General features: G+C 45.3%; 1 protein-coding gene across 3 annotated transcripts in view; it reads right to left on the reverse strand.

Moving 5' to 3' along the window:
* The window catches only part of LOC126529762 (G-protein coupled receptor-associated protein LMBRD2B), a 342,033-nt gene that overhangs the window by 256,286 nt on the left and 65,769 nt on the right, over positions 1–19,978 (reverse strand). For all 3 annotated transcript variants that reach the window (XM_050177266.2, XM_072284303.1, XM_050177265.3), the window contains exon 3: positions 9,894–9,975. In XM_050177266.2, the coding sequence (XP_050033223.1) occupies positions 9,894–9,975 (82 nt within the window). The remainder of the gene's footprint in view (positions 1–9,893; positions 9,976–19,978) is intronic.

Here is a 19,978-nt window from a genome sequence, read left to right on the forward strand (position 1 = left end):
AACGATAGCGGCGAACACCGTCGGCAATCGTCGAAAATCTGACCAGCAGGTCAAGCGCGTGGGCTTTTATACAGCAGTCGTCGAATGTTCCAGACTAATCGTTGGGACCTGCGTGCCTTCCACAAAGTTCTATACCATTTGCGTCACGCGATGAAATCAGATAACATAAGGTTCGGCAACAACAGACAGTGGATAGAAGCATCGATAACTTTCCAGAAACTTCGGATACATGCAGGCGCGTCCCGCGCTGTGCGATAAGATTTGTTAGGCGGCGAAACGTGGTTGCCCGATAAAGATAAGTAAACGTGTCAATATGACCAACATGTCTAACAACGGCTTGGAATGACCACAATTGATTACAAATCACTAAATATGCTTAGTAGTGAGCAGTAGTGACTAATAATGACTTGTGATGCTTAGTAATGACTACGAAATGACCAATATGTCTAACGACAACTTGTAACGACTACAATTCATTACATATGAATAAAAATGCGTAGTAATGACCAGTAATGACTAACAATGACTGAAATTGCCTCACTGTTCACCTCTTAAGAGAGATCTTAAGAGACCCTGTACCACCCACCACATTTATTGGCAGTTCAACCCTAGAATGTACAAACCCATATTGAATTACTCGTTGGTGCACTCAAACTCAGTAAAAAGAGGTGCAGCTGCATTGTGTTTAGGTTCAGCTCTCAGAGTCTTGTCATCATGTTGTCAATTTCAGTTTCTCGCGACAGCTAAGACGGCTAGAGAAACCCATTTTTTCTGAATCCACTCTCATTTCTATTTGTAAAGGGCTTATAAAGAAGATAAAGAAAGGCGATTTCCCTCAATAGCAGGAGCAAAAAGAAAAAAAGAAGTTAGCCGTTATTCCATATGCACACTTTACGGGGCGTGGACTAAAGAAAATTGCTAATAAATATCAGGTACGAGTTGTCTTTTCTCGGAGAAATCAATTAAGTAGAATGTGCAGTCTGGTCAACAAACTTTGGCAGGCATATCAGTCGTCAAATGTTCCAGAGTAATCGCTGGGAACTGCGTGCCTTCCACAAAGTTTTGCACTATTCGCGTCGCGCATACATGCAATCAGATTACGCAAGGTTCGGCGACAACAGACAGCGGATAGAAATATCGATAACATTCCAGAAACTTCAGATACATGCAGGCGCGTCCTGCGCTATGCGATAACATTTGCTAGGAGGTGAAACATGGTCGCCCGATAAAGATAAGTACACGTGTCGATATGTTCGGGGTTGTATATTCAGTTCATCTTAAAAACACCTCTTCAGGCGTGTGGGCACCAGTGTGTGTGCTATTTCTAACATGCTTTATCAGTGCACAATTAGATTTCAGTATGTTGTATGATGATCTCTATCTGGGTTTAAAAGACTAATATATCATCCTATTTGGTCTTGTAGGCAGCACAGTGAGATCTATCTACTGCCTACCAGTCTGGTAAAGAGCTCTATGGGTCAGGTAAAAATATATATCACTCATAGAAGGACCCGTACAACCTATACATATTCCTAACAGACTTGTAGAAATTTTTATCAGTTTTTTCGCTAGGACTCACTTTCTTAAATTTAATGTTTACTGCAGCTTACAGCTTCTGTCAGTGAGTGTGCTTCTTTACTAAAAACAACCTTTGAGTTAACAAATAAAGTTGCCATTTTGTAGTTTTACAAGTTTCCCTCTGATCTTTTAGTTTTTTCTGAATCTGGAATATCTGGCAGAATGCATGTGTATGAGAGTTTGTCCTCCATCAGATTTCATGGTACATTTCACATTGAGATAGCCGATACACTTCCAGGGTCACAGGATAATACATGTGGTTCAGCACAGATGGGCACTGCGAATTCGGCTATTTTTATGAGACACCTAACTCCTTCTTGTGCTTGCTCTTGCTACTAGTGCATTCTCCATCAGCTACTGCATTTGTTTCTGTGCACATGTATCTCTGTGCACTGGCAAGGGCCAGAACAATTCATGTGGTACTCACAGTTGCCACAAACACTTGGTGCATCGCAAACCAGTGTTTTTGTTTTCTTTCATTCCATAAAGCACTGTGCTTGGCAGGCATATTTCCACTGTATAAAGGCACTTAGCCAAAGCAGTGAAGTTGGCATGCGAGTTCCTGGTGTTAGTTCCTCCCGACATCAAAGTCAGGGCTCCCCTTATGTGCCAATAAAGGTGGAAGCAGTCTCCCTGCCTAGTGTAACATTCTGGGTGACATACTATTTTAACGCGACAGCGTTAAGGAGCTCGTGTCGCAGAAAAGCCAGTGTCGTCGGCGTCGGTGTCGGCGGCGTTGGCCGTGAGCGATAAATCCCAGCAGGCACTTTATGAATAAAAAAACAACTTGCAAGATGGGCTGGGTGGGAATCAAACCAGGGTCTCCGGAGTGTGAGACGGAGACACTACCACTCAGCCACGAGTTCGATGCTTCAAAGCGGTACAAAAGCGCGTCTAGTGAATGCGGTGTTGCCTTAGAAACAAGCTGTTTCTAAGGCTCAGGCTTGCGTCGCTTGCTCAGGCGCACATTTCGTTGCCGCGCCGAACGCTGCATTGCTCGACGCTCACAGCGTCCGATGCGGGGCGCGTAGTCACTTCGCCGTAGCCCATTGTCTTACACCCCTTGGAGGGTTGACGGGAACGCTGTCGCGTTCCACTCTTGAAGGCGAAGCTTAAGCGTCCTCCAATTTTTCTAGTATTATTCATTACTGTGGGAAAGTTAATTTCTCCACATGGTAGAATAAACCTAGACCTTTACTTTGATAGGTCACTTTGTAAAAAGCAAAAGCTCTTGAACCACAAAAAATTTATCACACAAATATTAACAAGCTTAAATAGGCATTGCAGTGTACTTGATTTTTACAATGCTCAACCCCATTGGTAGTATGCTTGCACTATAACTGAAAAGATTTTGCGCCAAAAAACAACACACACAAGAAAGATGATGACACCACGGGCGCCCGTGGTGTTGTCGTCTTTCTTGTGTGTGTTGTTTTTTGGCGCAAAATCGTTTCAGTATGCAACATCACCAACTAGCCCAGAAGCTAACTCTTCTATTGCACTATAACATGCACTATAACATCGGAACTGGCATCGGAGCCAGCAGTCGAAGAAGTACAGGACGAAGTGACTCGTGGGCGCGAGCAATGGCTCGAGAGTCGGCTGGGCGTTCTTGGGTGTGGCCGGCCAGGACTGAGGCTTGCTGGCGTGGACTGAGGGACTGCGTCGTTCCCACATTGACGCTCATAACGTGGGGCCCCAGCTGCGTTCCAGGTCGGACCATGATTGTGGGGAAGGCAGGAAGCACCCGTTCCATGGCCAGTAGCGACGCCTGCCTGGCCTGGTGTGTGACCATCTTTGCGGTGTGAGCTGAAACTCCGGCGTTCACTGAGGAATGTTTCCGTCGGCTCCTTCTCCGTCACCGTCATTGGGTCTGGCATAGGGCACGGGACCGTTGGCAGTAAGGGAGCTGCCAAAGAACGCAAATGCAAGCTGTCCAAGAAAATGGCTTGGAAAAACCGCTCGTCGAGTAGCGAAGCCGAGAACAAGAGTGGCGTGTTGCCCTTGTCTGAGCCCGACGAGGGCGAAGTCTCGGAATCTGGCGGCGGTTCCTTGGCACGGGCCAGTGGCAACAGCAGCAAAGACAGTGATAATGATTCCGAAGAAGAGGAGTTCAAGGACTACAACAAGAACTTCATGGGACTTGAGGTCAGTTGCCAATGATAGTGGAAACACCACCGCTCGAGCGACAATGATCAACATCTGCGATCTTTCCCTCCTGTTAACTGCGGGGTGCGGTGCCACGTGGTCTCTGCGCAGTGGAATGGCAGCAAGTGGGCAGCAGCTACTTCCAGCGGCCTGCTGCGTGCAGTCGTCAGAACGAGGTCAAGGCGAAAGATTGGACCAGGCGTGCCTCCGGGAATGGTTTAGGGCCTTCTGGTTCCTGCGAGACCTGGACAACTTGGAAGCTTCACCACCTGGTCTGCTGCATCTTCGCGAAGTGTACGTCCGGGAAGCCGGCCACGTTTAGGGCCTTCGGGTTCCTGGAAGACCTTGGTGACTTGGATGTTGCCTGCTCCGCCAATCCTCGTTTGGTGCAGCAGTCTGCAAAGTTGGCCTGCCGCCGGGGTTGCAGTGCTGTCGCTGCAAGCCGTCGTGCGCCAGTTCCAATATCGCCTTCACAGAGGGAGGGGCAGTATGGGAACTCTGCCATCATCATTATCGGAGCCACCGGCATCATTTGAACACCAGCATCATTTCATTTCATTTCATTTTTATTCCTTAAAGACCCCGTAACGGGGTATTACATAAGGGGTGGGTTACACAGAAATAAGGAGAAACCATGTGTTAATCTATGGTGAAAGGTGATTGGTGACGCTTTCTATGAAGGTAGATGGACAAGGGATGGCAGCGGTGTCGCCCGGAAGGCCATTCCAGTCAGCAGCTGTACGAGGAAAAAATGACGTAGAAAAGGTAACGGTGCGTGCACGTGGGCGCGCGACTTGAAGAGGGTGACCAGTGCGGTTAGATATGCGTGTTGGTGGAACAATGTATGGCGGGATGCCCATCGAGCTATGAAAAAGTTTATAGAATAAAGAAAGACTGGCGATACGGCGGCGACATGAAAGAAGGGGTAAATTAGATTCTAATTTTAGTGATGACACACTCACATCATAAGAATACGAACGATGAATGAATCTAGTGGCACGGTTTTGAAGTGACTCAAGGGCGTCTTGAATATAAGCTTGTCGTGGGCTCCAAATTGGTGAAGCATATTCCAATTTTGTTCGCACGAGAGTTTTATAAGCTAGCAATTTTACGTTCTTAGGTGCGTTATGTAGATGACGTCGCAAAAATCCAAGTGTTTTATTTGCAGATGATATGACTTTAGTGACGTGCAAAGCCCAAGAAAGGTCATGGCAGAAAGTGACTCCCAGATACTTAAACGATTGAACTGCTTCGACCGGAACGCTGCTAATCGCATAAGAAAAAACAAGTGGAAAGCGGCGGCGGTTGAAAGATAAGGTTTTGCATTTGTGAGGGTTAAGTTCCATGAGCCAATCATCGCACCATTGCTTTACATGGTTAAGATCACTTTGAAGGGTTAATTGATCAGAGGCTGCCCGCCAGCAGAGCCAGCAGAGCCAGCAGTCAAAGAATTAGAGGATGTAGTGACTTGTGGGCGTGAGCGGTGGTTCGAGGGTCGGCTGGGCGCTCTTGGGCACGTCCGGCCAGGACTGGGGCCTGCTGCGTGGACAGAGGGACCGTGCCATTCTAACAATGTTTAAAAAGTGCGCCAATTTCCTAACTTTTTCTTTCCTGACATGTTCTGCCACTATGTGGGAATACAGGGAATTTTTTTCTCGTGCCTCCCTCTCTTGGTTTTTGTTACATGGTTTGTTACATACATTCGTTACATGGTTTGTTACATGTTACATCTGCATACTACTGCTTGCGCATTGGCAAGCGCGCGGGCGGGCAGCGGTTAGTTTGGGTTTTGTTCTGCGGGTGATTTGAGCTTCTTGCACTCGCACAAGTGATGGTTATCTCATTACTAACCGCTCAATGGGCGGCTGCCTGTTACTCACTCATATATTGCTCACAAGGGTGTGCATACGAAGGATGCCGCCATGCATGCGTTTCCTTCCTTGGAGACTCGCGAAAACTACTTGCCTCTGGTTGGCAATAAGATGAAGATTAGTGGAAGTTTGTCCCACGTTTCGCTTTTCTGACGGGCACACAGCCACAAAGTTTTCTTGAGTGCGCTCACCTATGCAGTTCGATTACATTATATGCCTAGTGCACCGCCTATAGAGGCGCCACTGATAGCCACCTATCAGGTGCTTCCAACAGTACGTGCAGGAGCAATAGCAGACAACCCTTTGTAGCAAGGACGGCCGAAGTTTGTGGCTGCGATTTCTCCTTTGTTCGGATGCCACACTGCTTCTTCTGCGGTGACAGTTGTAGAGAAGATGCTGACCTGTGTGGGAGCGGGTATGAACACAATGTTACCGGTGTTTGGGAGAACATGGTCGACATACATGCCAGGTGCATCCCACGGACAAATGCCATGAACCTTATCTACATGAAGTGGAGCTCATGTTAACTAGCTGATGAATTTTGTTGAGTAATGCGATGTTTCAATCATTTTTTTTTTTAAATTCTACCCTTGCCGTAATGCTGCTTCTGTACCTCAATAATAAGCATCCGTCGTTAGTGCAGACTTATATCAAACAAATCCGCATGGTGCGATGTCTGCGTATGCCGTTGTGATTTTTCTGCTGATGAATACATGTGACATTGCTGAATAAGTGCAGTCAAAGGCGCCTCAAGAAGAGTAATCGCGAATTTATTGATGGAAGCGCGTACACTATTCAACAAAGTCACCAAACGCACGGGTTAATAAAAGCGTGTGTTAGCGCTGTGCCGCCGATACAATTCCGCTGCATACTCCGATGAATTGCCATTTCCGCGGCAATTTCTGCAATTTTAAATTCCCCAAGGGAGCTGCTTGGAAACGTACAAAGCTAAAGTCTGACTAATTTTTCAGTACTTTCTTTTTAATGCTACTAGAGAGAGGTGCCCCATGTAATGCTACTAGAGAGAGGTGCCCCCCCCCAATATATTTAAAGGCAGAGCAGCGCCATCAAAGTAGATGAGCGATGATGGCAAGGCCGGGTTTAGTTCTCTGCGGCATAAGCACAATAAGAAAGAATTCAGTTGAATACGAAAGTTACATGCAAGAAGGAACTACATTGTGAAACAAGCAAATCACTCGGCGTGTTAAGTCTGCTCAGACAGCATCGAGGTGTGATGACTTCCCGAATGTGATGCGAACTTTTCAGCGAAAAATAGAACAATACCATATGCAGTAACTACATGTATTGGCAATTCTCACCTTGAACTACCTATATTTTAAACATATTTCCCAACCACAATATCTAAGATGCCCTCGGGCGAAAAGAATAAAGCTGTTAAGGAAGCACTTGCTTGGTATCATTCCGATAAGACACAGCATGATTTATACCCTTTACAAATGAGGCAGGGTGAAAACCTCGCAGCTCAAAAGAATCAAGCAACTAGCAACAGTTAAACATGTGCGAAGCCATGCATAAAATAGATGTAAACACATGAAGTGCACAACAGCTGGTGCGAGGGCTTACCGGCCCACATAAAACCAACAGTTTCAGTTCTTGCAAACTTCAGTACCTTTAACATACAATACAATTCGCTCGTGCAGTCGTGCTGCCTAGCTAGCGCAACACGGTAAAGAAGCAGAAAACAATATAAGCGGCAAACAGTATTCCGAACTTTAGTGAAATGCCTTTAAACTGCATGTTGCCCTGCAGACGAACTTTGTCGCTTACGCGTCTAACTATGATCGAGTGGAAAAACACACCGACGTGACAAAGGATAGGATGAGAACAAGAAATTTCCCACCGAAGCGACGATCCATTGCTACCATTGCTCCCGCTGATGAGGCTTTGTGGGGAATGATTAGAACCGTATCGCCGGCACGTTTTCACCGGTATTTGAGCCCCCCCCTCCCCCCCCCCCTGCAACAATTCTTATTCGACATTCCTTGAAGCTTTGGCCACCCCACACATGCGAAAGGTGCTGCCTATTTTGCTCTGAAAACATGAATAAGACAGAGAAGCACTATCAATGACAAAACAAACTACGGCGCAAAACTGGCTCCTCTCCCGTGTGTTCTGCGCAAGGCTGCCACCAGTGGCGCGTCCATCGGCACGCACTACGCGTATAGACGTAAATATTAGTGTAAGAGCAGGAACATTTGAGACTTGCGAAATATTCTCGTGTGCACATTTTCTAAGCCTTGAACTGTGTGTATAACAATGGATCAAATTTTTAATTCTTATAGGTTTATTTCCTTTTTTTATTGTTGTTATTCATCAATAAACGGCACATATACCCCAACGCAATATATTTTTTTTTCTCACTTTACGGTCACCCTAGAAAAATTACGGTAAATCTTTTTTTTTCAAAATAGATCCTTTTGAAGAATTTAAACCTGCAATAAAAAAATTGACCCTGGGTGGTCGCTTATGGTGAAAAAAAATCGACCCTGAAAGGGTTAATGATGGCCCTTTTCAGGAAGAAGCGCACTGCAGGACCAGCTGATGAGAAAATTGTGCAATAAGGAAAGGCAGTAATTGCAATACCATGCTTTGACAGCAATCAAAAAGGCAAATCTCATGGGTGCTTTCCAGAAATTGTACCCACTGTCTGTGAGCCCGTGACAGAATGATGGCTGCAGAAGTTTACAGAATTAACAATGGCGCACTGCTTATCATCTTTGCCCTAATAATTGCTCATAGCGATCACCAAAGCAAAGATCATTTATCATATCTTAAAATATGCTGTTCACCTAATAAGTGATGCTAATTGCTTTTTAACAATAAAGACCATAAGTAAAAGATGCTTAACATTATATTTTTGTTTTTTACACGTAACAATGTTATAATCGCACAACAGAAATTTCTGTGATACAGTTGTCTTCTTGAAGTTTTGGGATCTGGTAAGACATGCGACTGCTTTGTACGAAGCCATCGAGATCACGTGCGAAAACATCACACCCATATTCCCATGTTTCTGAGGCAGACTAACACAAAGAATTGATCGTTTGCATACAGATGCATCTACCAAAAATATGAATTGCACTCAGTGTATCGTCAGGTCGCGCATGCGCTCCTGGAATGGCCCCTTCCGATCGGACTGATCAGCGAAGCACGTGTCTGTTATCGGACAGTCAACCAAAGCTATATATACCTGTAAGCATCCCTGAATAAAACACACTTCTTGTTCTTGTTGCATCCATGCTGGTGGTCGTCACTGCACACCGGAACATGGTGTCAGAAGTGGGATAGAATTGCTCAAGCAGGAACGCATCGAAAGAAGGGCGTCTCAGTGAACCGACAAGATGGATTTAGTGAAGCCGCCGCAACCGCTGGTGCTGTCTGGGAACAGCGCAAGGAATTGGTGCCTGTTCAAGCAGAGATTCGAGCTGTTCTTGCAAGCAACAGAAACGGCGAAAGCACCGAGGTCCGAGCCAGCCAAGACTGCGCTCCTGCTCACCATTGCTGGAGAGGACGCCCTAGAGGTATTCAACAATTTTTCGTTTTCGGACGACGAAAGTAAAGAGGATTATGGAACAGTGACGGGAAAGTTCGAAGAATATTGTCGGCAACAGCAAAACGAGGTGCATGAACGGTATGTCTTCCGTACAAGGACTCAAGCGGAAGGGGCCATTCCAGGAGCGCATGCGCGACCTGACGATACACTCAGCACCCAAGCAATGTTATGTGTGTTTCACAAAGGAAAGAAATAAATGAACAGTATCCTTTTAGTTTAGCACATTTCTAAGCAGGGTGGCTTCTTTTGCATTGAACAGGCATATACATTAATGTGGGTGTTGCAGAAAATCTTGCTGCTAATGTGTGAAACCTATTTGGGCTTTGTAACTGTATTTTATGCCCACATTTTATTTGAAGCTCTAAAATAACAGGCACAGCAATCGCTGGACTTTCTTGGTGTTCCTTCCACAAAAAAAGATATCTTGTGTCGGACAGTTTCTGCAATATGGCACTGTAGTATCATTGCCATTTTCCAACCAGTCCACCCACTGCTGAGCAACATACAGTGCCATCTGCCACAGGCAATGAATGAGAGAGTGAGGCGCGCAACGCAACTGAGCACCGCAAGCAAAGAAAGAGGCAACACGCAGTGGTGCGGCGATGCGACTGCAAAAAGAAACTTTCTAACACATGGGGATCCTGCTCTCAACAGACGTAGATGCGACGCCGGACCATTGCAACCACTTGCCTCATTTGGGAGAAGGGTTCCTAAAAACTCACCTTGGTGGAGAGGGGTGCTGTTGCTCATTGTTCCATTACTGGGCACTAGGCTGGCATCGTGCAGGCACTGCCGGTAGGCCGCCTGCACAGAAGAGCATTGGGGAGTGCCTTTGGGGATTTTCCAGGTTGTTAATAGGCACGGCAATTTACATAGGCCGTTGCCTTTTCTTAATTCTCAGAATGCAAACAAACAATGCTTTCCTATCCCACTCCTTGTTTGTCCTTTCCTCTGAGGTTGAAGTAATCCCCACCCAATATAGACAAATGTGCCTTGCCCGATGCTTCAGATGTCCTTCCTTATGAAATACAGTGCAGTCCACTTATAACGATATCGAGAAAAACGAAAAATATGATCGTTATAACCATCATCATCATCATCAGCCTGGTTATGCCCACTGCAGGGCAAAGGCCTCTCCCATACTTCTCCACCTACCCCGGTCATGTACTAATTGTGGCCATGTTGTCCCTGCAAACTTCTTAATCTCATCCACCCACCTAACTTTCTGCCGCCCTCTGCTACGCTTTCCTTCCCTTGGAATCCATTCCGTAACTCTTAATGACCATCGGTTATCTTCCCTCGTCATTACGTGTCCTGCCCATGCCCATCTCTTTTTCTTGATTTCAACTAAGATATCATTAACTCGCGTTTGTTCCCTCACCCATTCTGCTCTTTTCTTATCCCTTAACGTTATACCAATCATTCTTCTTTCCATAGCTCGTTGCGTCGTCCTCAATTTAAGTAGAACCCTTTTCGTAAGCCTCCAGGTTTCTGCCCCGTACGTGAGTACTGGTAAGACACAGCTGTTATAAACTTTTCTCTTGAGGGATAATGGCAACCTGCTGTTCATGATCTGAGAATGCCTGCCAAACGCACCACAGCCCATTCTTATTCTTCTGATTATTTCAGTCTCATGATCCGGATCCGCAGTCACTACCTGTCCGAAGTAGATGTATTCCCTTACCACTTCCAGTGCCTAAGGTGCCTTCCAGTGCCTTCCAGGAAGTCTAAGGTGTTCCTGATTCTATTTGTAATTACTTTAGTATATACTTTGTATTCAACGGACAGTAAACTGATCGGTCTATACTTTTTTAAGTCTTTGGCGTCCCTTTTCTTATGGATTAGGATTATGTTAGTGTTTTTCCAAGAGTCCGGTACGCTCGAAGTCATGAGGCATTGCGTATACAGGATGGCCAGTTTCTCTAAAACAATCTGCCCACCATCCTTCAACAATTCTGCTGTTACCTGATCCTCCCCAGCTGCCTTCCCCCTTTGCATAGCTCCCAAGGCTTTCTTTACTTCTTCCGGTGTTACCTGTGGGATTTCGAATTCCTCTAGACTATTCTCTATTCCATTATCGTCATGGGTGCCACTGGTACTGTATAAATCTCTATAGAACTCCTCAGCCACTTGAACTATCTCATCCATATTAGTAATGATATTGCCGGCTTTGTGTCTTAACGCATACATCTGATTCTTGCCAATTCCTAGTTTCTTCTTCACTGCTTTTAGGCTTCCTCCATTTCCGAGAGCATGTTCAATTCTATCCATATTATATTTCCTTATGTCAGCTGTCTTACGCTTGTTGATTAACTTCGAAAGTTCTGCCAGTTCTGTAGGGTTAGAGGCTTTCATACATTGGCGTTTCTTGATCAGATCTTTCGTCTCCTGCGATAGCTTACTGGTATTCTGTCTAACGGAGTTACCACCGACTTCTATTGCACACTCCTTAATGATGCCCACAAGATTCCCGTTCATGGCTTCAACACTAACGTCCTCTTCCTGAGTTGAAGCCGAATACCTGTTCTGTAGCTTGATCTGGAATTCCTCTATTTTCCCTCTTACCGCTAACTCATTGATCGACTTCTTATGTACCAGTTGCTTTCGTTCCCTCCTCAGGTCTAGGCTAATTCGAGTTCTTACCATCCTATGGTCACTGCAGCGCACCTTGCTGAGCACGTCCACATCTTGTATGATGCCAGGGTTAGCGCAGAGTATGAAGTCTATTTCATTTCTAGTCTCACCGTTCGGGCTCCTCCACGTCCACTTTCGACTATCTCGCTTGCGGAAGAAGGTATTCATTATCCGCAATTATTCTGTTCCGCAAGCTCTACTAATAACTCTCCCCTGCTATTCCTAGTGCCTATGCCATATTCCCCCACTGCCTTGTCTCCAGCCTGCTTCTTGCCTACCTTGGCATTGAAGTCGCCCATCAGTATACTGTATTTTGTCTTGACTTTACCCAACGCCGATTCCACGTCTTCATAGAAGCTTTCGACTTCCTGGTCATCATGACTGGATGTAGGGGCGTAGACCTGTACAACCTTCATTTTGTACCTCTTATTAAGTTTCACAACAAGACCTGCCACTCTCTCGTTAATGCTATAGAATTCCTGTATGTTACCAGCTATGTTCTTATTTATCAGGAATCAGACTCCTAGTTCTCGTCTCTCCGCTAAGCCCCGGTAGCACAGGACGTGCCCGCTTTTTAGCACTGTATATGCTTCTTTTGGACTCCTAACTTCACTGAGCCCTATTATATCCCATTTACTGCCCTCCAATTCCTCCAATAGCACTGCTAGACTCGCCTCGCTAGATAACGTTCTAACGTTAAACGTTGCCAGGTTCAGATTCCAATGGCGGCCTGTCTAGAGCCAGGGATTCTTAGCACCCTCTGCAGCGTCGCAAGTCTGACCGCCGCCGTGGTCAGTTGCTTAGCAGCTGCTGGGGACTGAGGGCCGGGGTTTGATTGTTGTGTTCATATAGGAGGTTGTGGCCAAGTACTGCACCAGGGTGGCCAATCCTGCTTTGGTGAGGGAGTGCGTTACCGGTTCCGGTCACCGGGATCAGGCCACACTCCAGGCCTGTTTATGCAATTTTATCAACACGCGGATTTCTTTTTTTAATCCGGTGGAAAATTGCGCGGCACCGGGATTCGAACCACGGACCTCTTGCACGCGAGGCGGGTGTTCTACCTCTAAGCCACCGCTGCACGCCATGATTACCATGGTTGGCTATATTCCAACTGGAGTGGTTGTCGAGTGTCAAGATCAACGCTCTCAACATAAAAACCGTGCAGCAGCATAACCGATCATTGCTATATCTGGACTGCAGTTATTAAAAACAAAATTAAAAAAAAACAACGCTGAATGTACCTTTGCAGCTCCGAACTCGAATTCATGCTTGCTCTAAAGAATAGATGATGTAGAAAGTAAGCTGTGAAAAACAAACTTTATTTCCAGCGCCAATGACCGTGTCAAAGGTTAGGCGTGCCGAAATAGTCCAAAATCTGCACTTGCTTTTGCGGCAGCTTCAGCTTCATGTGCATGAATTCCAGCTGCTGCGCGAACACTGGCGGCAATCCTTTAGCATGCATAAAATCAATTAAGGAGTCTATCGACGACAGTGCACTTTGCGTGGACATCGAGGTCGGGGTCAAGTAGCCACTGTCAATCTAGTTGTCACTGTCGCTGCTGCCGTCACCACCGTCGCACAACTTTGCCGTCTGTCGAGACAGCACATCTTCGGCGGTTGTGTCGTCGGTGACCTCATCGCAGAACGAGGCAGCACTGTCTGCAGTCAAAAACTCCTCCATAGATGCAGCACCTGTGTCTCCAGTAGGAACGAGCTCCCAGAGCTTGGTTATGTCAGCGGCTTACACGGTGTTGGTCTCAGTGGGTTGGGGAAGTTCATCCTGATGCGTAAAGCCCGCCTTTTTGAAGCAGTTGTATATGGTTGACTGCTTTACTTCAAACCACGCACCCTAAACGAAGCGCATGGCTTTCAAAAGGCTGATCTCAGGTCAGCCTTTTGCATGACTTGTTGTGCCCGGAGCTGCGCGGTTAATGGCTAAAATTAGCCACTCCAGCATGCGCCGCCGATACAGGACTTTAAAGTTGGCGATCATGCCGGCGTTCAACAGCTGCAGGCCTGCCGTAGTATTCGGAGGCAGAAACATCGATTCGATAGATGTTAGCTTCGGGCTAATGCTGTGTGCGCTACAGTTGTCAAGTAGCAACACTACTTTTCTTCCTTGGCCTTCAATTATACTGTCGAACTCAAGCAGCCATTCTTCGAACAGGTCGCGGGTCATCCACGCCTTCTTATTGCTGCGATAGCAGACTGGGATGTGCTGATTCTTAAAGCACGTTGGCTTCTTTGACTGCCCGATCATGAAAGGCTTGAGACGATGGCTCCCGTCCATGCTGCCACACAGCAACACGGTCACCCTAAGTTTCGAGTGTGTCCCGCCGGGGCATCGATCTCCTTTAAGAGCGTGAGTCTTCGACGGCAACATTTGAAAAAACAGAGCACTTTCGTCGCACTTATATATGTCCTTCTCCCAAAGCGCTAGCGTATGCCGGGCAGATTTGTCTGCAGCCACTGCTGCTTTGCCTGTGTGTCCAAAGACGCCGCTTCCCCTACCACATTTTTGTAAATGATTCCGTCCCGCTCTTTAAAGTGCTGAATCCAGCCTCCCCCAGGTTCAAAATTTGGGCGTCCCAGAAGAAAAGCGAAGTTTGTCGCTTTGGTGGCAAATATTCGCCCACTAATAGACATTATGCGTGTGGGTTGTGATAAACCACTGGTAAAGTGCCTCTTGGTGATGAACCACTGGTAAAGCGCAAAGGGTCTCTAACCCTTTTCTGTTGATCGGCATGGCCGCTGATAGCTCCTGCCTTCACAATCGCGGTGCTCCCGATTTTCAAGATGGTTGATATTGCCGACTGGGCGAGCTCATACTTCCTCACGAGGGCGCTCACCTTGAAGCTGCGTCGAGAGTCCTGCAAAATATCTATCTTTGTGTCAAGCGACACAGCTTAGCGCTTTATCGACGCCATCTTCGAACTGGGTTGTACCATTGGTTGCACGTTGCACGCTGTCGCACTCGCTGAGAGAGAGAGAGACTGCGAGACTGGCGCCACCGCGCCGCTTTGCTTGTCGCTTTTTTTTTTCTCTCTCTTTCAGAGAGACTGCGGTCGATGCGCATGTAAAGCCCCTTAAACTTCATAAAGTAGTGACTCTCCTCCTCCACCTTCACTCCTCCTCGTTTCTCCTCTCTCTCCCGCTCCTTCCTCGACCGTGGCGCCGCCTACAGTGCTCGAGCGTAGCAATGGCGCCAACATGCGCTTCTCGCCACTCCATAGACTCTTCTCGAGCAAAAATGGCACTGATGCATGGTGCAAGGGCCCACGTGATGCTATTAGGCCAATAGCAACGCTGCGTTGGCCTCGGCCAGAGTGCGCGAGGAGGAGGCGACATTTTTCAAAGCGTGGCACTAGTTTACGAAGTTTAAGGGGCTTTACGCGCATGAAGCAGCTAGCGCCATCTTGTGGCGCTGCGTCAAGTCAGGTACTCTCCGGTGCGCAGGCGGGGCGGGACGCGCTGCGCGGTAATGGCGGCAGATACGAACTTGCGGAGGTAAACATCGCCTCATCTCGACATCGTTCGTTTCAGGGAACTAAGCAATGCAAATGTTATGATTATTTGGCACGGAAAACGCCATCCAGACAGCAAAATTTTGATCGTTATATCCGATATTCGGTGAATAACTTATCGTTATAAATGGGATTTTTTCATATAGACCTAATGCATACAATGACACTCTCGTGTCGACCCATCGTTATAACCGATATATCGTTATATGTGGTATCGTTTAAGTGGACTGCACAGTACCAACATACACCAAACCCTCGGCGCAAGGGCAGGATGACAGGCATCGTTTAGACACCTTGCTTCATCTCTCAAGCACATAAAAAATTACAATGGGGCTTATCGTAACCCAAAGTGGGCAATACGAGGCACCACAACTGGAATTAATTTCCATCAACCAGGCTTCTTTAGCATTTCCTCAATCTAATGCATACAATATTTGAAGTAGTAACTTAGCGCAAACAAAACCACGGAAACAAGAAAGACAGACAAGGCAACCCGCTACTTCATCAGCAGAATACCAATGGCACAGCAGGGAGAAGAAAAGAATCAAGTCCTTCTATTTTCTTTCTGAACCTTCAGCATTTCATGGCTGTTTAGGAAGGTTACCCAAATAAGCTTTCCTCAGTCTTCTTGTGCGACATTTATTCTGTATTATGTCAAAAAAAAAGCAGAGCCTGAAGAAGGCATTCACCTGCCTATGGGTCATTTCACGACAAACCAACAAGCGTTTTTTCGACCACTGCAGATATAGTTGAAAAAGTTTCCACATATTCATTGAAGTTCAAAACTCATTCTCCCCGTTTATTTTTCTTCCTAAAATTTTTCAAGCATTATGCCGAAAATTTATTGTTCTTGGCCAGCTGGGTCAGACGGACTCCATCAACATTTTCTTTTCAAAGGCACATTGTATGATCCAGTCATTCAAATGGCGTGTATGGCAAGACAATGAAGTGATGTGACCGCCAAAATAATCAATATTTCAAATATTTGAATACACTGAGTGCTTTTGGCATCGGCAAAAGCTGGTGAAATAGCGAAGTTTGAATTTTTTTCTTGGAATGCCACAAAACCCAGAAGCCACAAATTAAATATGGAATGGTAGCCCAGTTGCCCAGTTTGGCATAGTATAGCCAAAGAATATTTGAACCTTTAAAGGTTCTGCCGATCACCTGAACAATAACTCTAAAGTTATAATTTTTTGCAGAAAGCTTCATGTTCATGATCAAGAACGCAGCTTTGGTGGTTGGCTTGAACATATATGTGATATATCATTAGATAGCTCTACCCGTCTACTATTCCTGTGAGAAGTTACAAATATGTATTATTTTTTAAACATGAAAAGTAACACATCCGCCACCAAGGTCTTATGAAACTTATGATATGAACTTCTTATGATATGACTAATAAAAATCGGGCCCCTCAGTTAACCCCCTTTCTTCTCGTTCATTACATAACGAGGGTCTCGGATTCGGCAACACTGATGCCTTCAGGTAGCATGTGTGGGTTTATTGACTGATTGCCTTGGTAGACTGGATGCTCAATTGGTAGAGCATCGCAGCGAAATGCGAAGGTTGTGGGATCATTCCCCAACTGCAGCAAGTTGTTTTTTCATCCACTTTCATTTCTATTAATTCACCGTTTCTTTATTTCTTTTATTAAGCCCAAGTACTTCATTCATTCATTCATTTCTTTATACTGTCAGCCCTCTTAGGGCTATTAAGGGAGTGGAGAATAAAAACAACAAAAAGAAACATGGAATGTGACCAAGTTGCAAGCTTTGACTCACAAAGGTTGTCTTAAAATGGAAAAGACGCACGAAATACAACATACATGGGAAAATAATAAAGAAACCATTCACGATTTGGCACCGCGTTGTCATAGACACAAATAGAGTCACACATGTAAAAATAAATGCATACATATTGGGCAATTCACTACGTGTTACTATTACAAAAAATTGTGCTTTTAAGACTTTCCAAAAAGGCAGTTATTTCCCCTATGTTGTCCTTAGTGTCAGTGTTTGTTGGCTTCTTATGATATGACGAATAAAAATCTGGCTCTTCGGTTATCCCCCTTTCTTCTCGTTCATTACATAACGAGGGTCTCGACTTCGGCAACATTGATGCCTTCAGGTAGCATGTGTGGGTTTATTGATCGGTTGGTTTCAACCATAAAGATCATGCTCTCATGACACCTGTGGCAGAAAGGGTGTTCCACATCCGCCGCCAAGGTCTGAGTGGTGGCGCTGGTTAACACTCCCAGGGTTTTTCTAGGAAAATACCCAAGGAAGTGGGTGAGGAAACGGCGCTGCGGTAGCTCAATTGGTAGAGCATCACACGCGAAATGCGAAGGTTGTGGGATCGTTCCCCACCTGTGGCAAGTTGTTTTATCATCCACTTTCATTTCCATTAATTTATCATTTCTTTATTTCATTTATTAAGCACAAGTAATTTCTCCTATGTTGTCCTTGGTGTCAGTGTTTGTTGGCTTCTTATGATATGGATTACAATGTGTCATCGAAAAAAAGATGTTGATGGATACTTTCTGGTCCAGCTGGGCAAGGAATAAATTTTCACCATTATGCTAGAAAATTTCTGGGAAGAAAAACGGGGCAAATGAGTTTCAAACTTCTACAAACACATAAAAAATTTTTCAGGTATATCTGTGACGATCGCAAAAAGATGCTGATTGATTTGGCATGATTCACCACCGTGGTGCTGCAAGTCAATGCAGCTCCCAAGTGACCCCAACTGTGCTGGCATGTGCTGAAACAGCCTGTCGGGACGCTTCACAACACAGGCATCCAATCGCAACTTAGTTGCCTGCACCAGGCACACAAAGCAGAGATGTTCTTGGTGACATCACCACTGTCGAGAAAGTTATGAAGCATCATAACTGCAAAAGAGTGTGTCTGAAGGCCTGATCGTGGAGCATACTCCCCCCCCAAAACACTTTTTTTATTGCTCTGCCTAACAGGTTTTTGAGCCGAACCTATAAATTTTTTTTTGCAATTTTCTGTTCAAAATAAACATGTTTTCATTGTCATCAATACACCTCAATAACAACATTGATGTAGCTCTCAATCTTGCAAGGCAGAGAAAGCACAAATGGCAACTGGGTACATTTGGTTGTCTTTGGAGACTATTTCAATCACCCTGAGTCACTTGCCTCTTGATTGGAAATAAGCACCTTTCAGGTAACATTGATTTTCGATTGAAATGCAACTTGAACAAGGTGAAACAGTGGTTATGGGGACCAGAAAAACATTCCAATTTCTAGCAGTACGCACAGTGACACATTTCGCGGCACCCACATGATGTTGAGAATCGCCATCTTAGATGTCGGTAAACATCATCGTTATCATAGCTGTCCCCCACGACCACTACCATGCCACTGTTTTTTTTTTTTTTTTGTACCACAGTCTCATTGCCAATGTGTTGTTGTCATGCCATTTATTACTTTGGTAAAGCCTTTCTTCTGTGCCCAAGCCAAGGAATGTTTGCTAGCCTTATCACTGCTACTCACAGTAAAACAAAATGTTGGAAAATGTGAGTGTGTATGCAAGGCTTTTGCACCCTGTGGTGGGCCAACATTGTCGCACTACAGCTTATGGTATGGAAAGGTAGGCATGCAAAGACAAACTAAAAGTACTTGTTACTCGCACCTGCCTTCCACAAACAGCAACTTCAACTTATTACAGCTCAGACCACATAATGCTTATAGTGCTGGACCGGATATAATAGTGTCATTCCCAACTCCCAGTTATCTTCCCAAATAACTCAACGTACACACTTACAGTGCAAATGATAATGATGATGTGTGGTGTCTAACAGCACAAGGACAAGCTATAGCCAAGAGTGGCATGACATATTGTAATGAATTGTATGTGTATTATGTACAATTTGATCAAATGAATTGCAAATGATGGTAGATGTAACATGGCTGCAAAGAGGCATAAAGATGGGTTGCTGTAAACAGCATAAAATATATAAGCATCAACATAATGGCAATGCCTCATGATGTGAACTATGAGCATAAAAGTTTCGACACAAAGATGTAATAAAATGTACACAAGCACTACTGCCTCCACAGCACTCTTAAAGTTAAGAGCTGAGAGGCACGTGCTGTAAAACTTATTTCACTGCCGCTACAGCCTCGACGACAAGGCTGTACTACACATGACCTGGCCAAATTATTTCTAAAATGTTAACTTCATCTAAAAAGCTAAAAACAGTTTTCAAGTCATAAAGCTGTTCGTTACTAAAAAAAATACTGGGTGAAGTGGAATGTGCTGATGATACACAGAATGAAACGCAGAATAAAAGAACGAGGACATGGAGAAGTGTAAGGCTGCCCTCACGCCTTCGACAGGAGGGAGGATCTTTTCCAGTCAGTGGGTAAGAGTGAGTGCCGAAGGTACCACCTATTTTTAATCGACAGAGGACCACTTCTTTGTATTGTGCTGTTTTCTCTGATATCCAGTACCCTAATTTAGCTTTGATCAAATGCAGTTTATTGATAGCTGGGTATCCCATTGTTTCTGCCAGTGCTTCTTCAACTTGTGCCAGAAGTATGGTTTGAAGTCTGTGGCTGGAAACGGATATGTTTGTTTTGGTGTTGCTAAAAGCTACTGAAGTAATGTTCTCATCAG

Source organism: Dermacentor andersoni, chromosome 9 (assembly GCF_023375885.2).
Source record: "Dermacentor andersoni chromosome 9, qqDerAnde1_hic_scaffold, whole genome shotgun sequence".
Classification (NCBI taxonomy): domain Eukaryota; kingdom Metazoa; phylum Arthropoda; class Arachnida; order Ixodida; family Ixodidae; genus Dermacentor; species Dermacentor andersoni.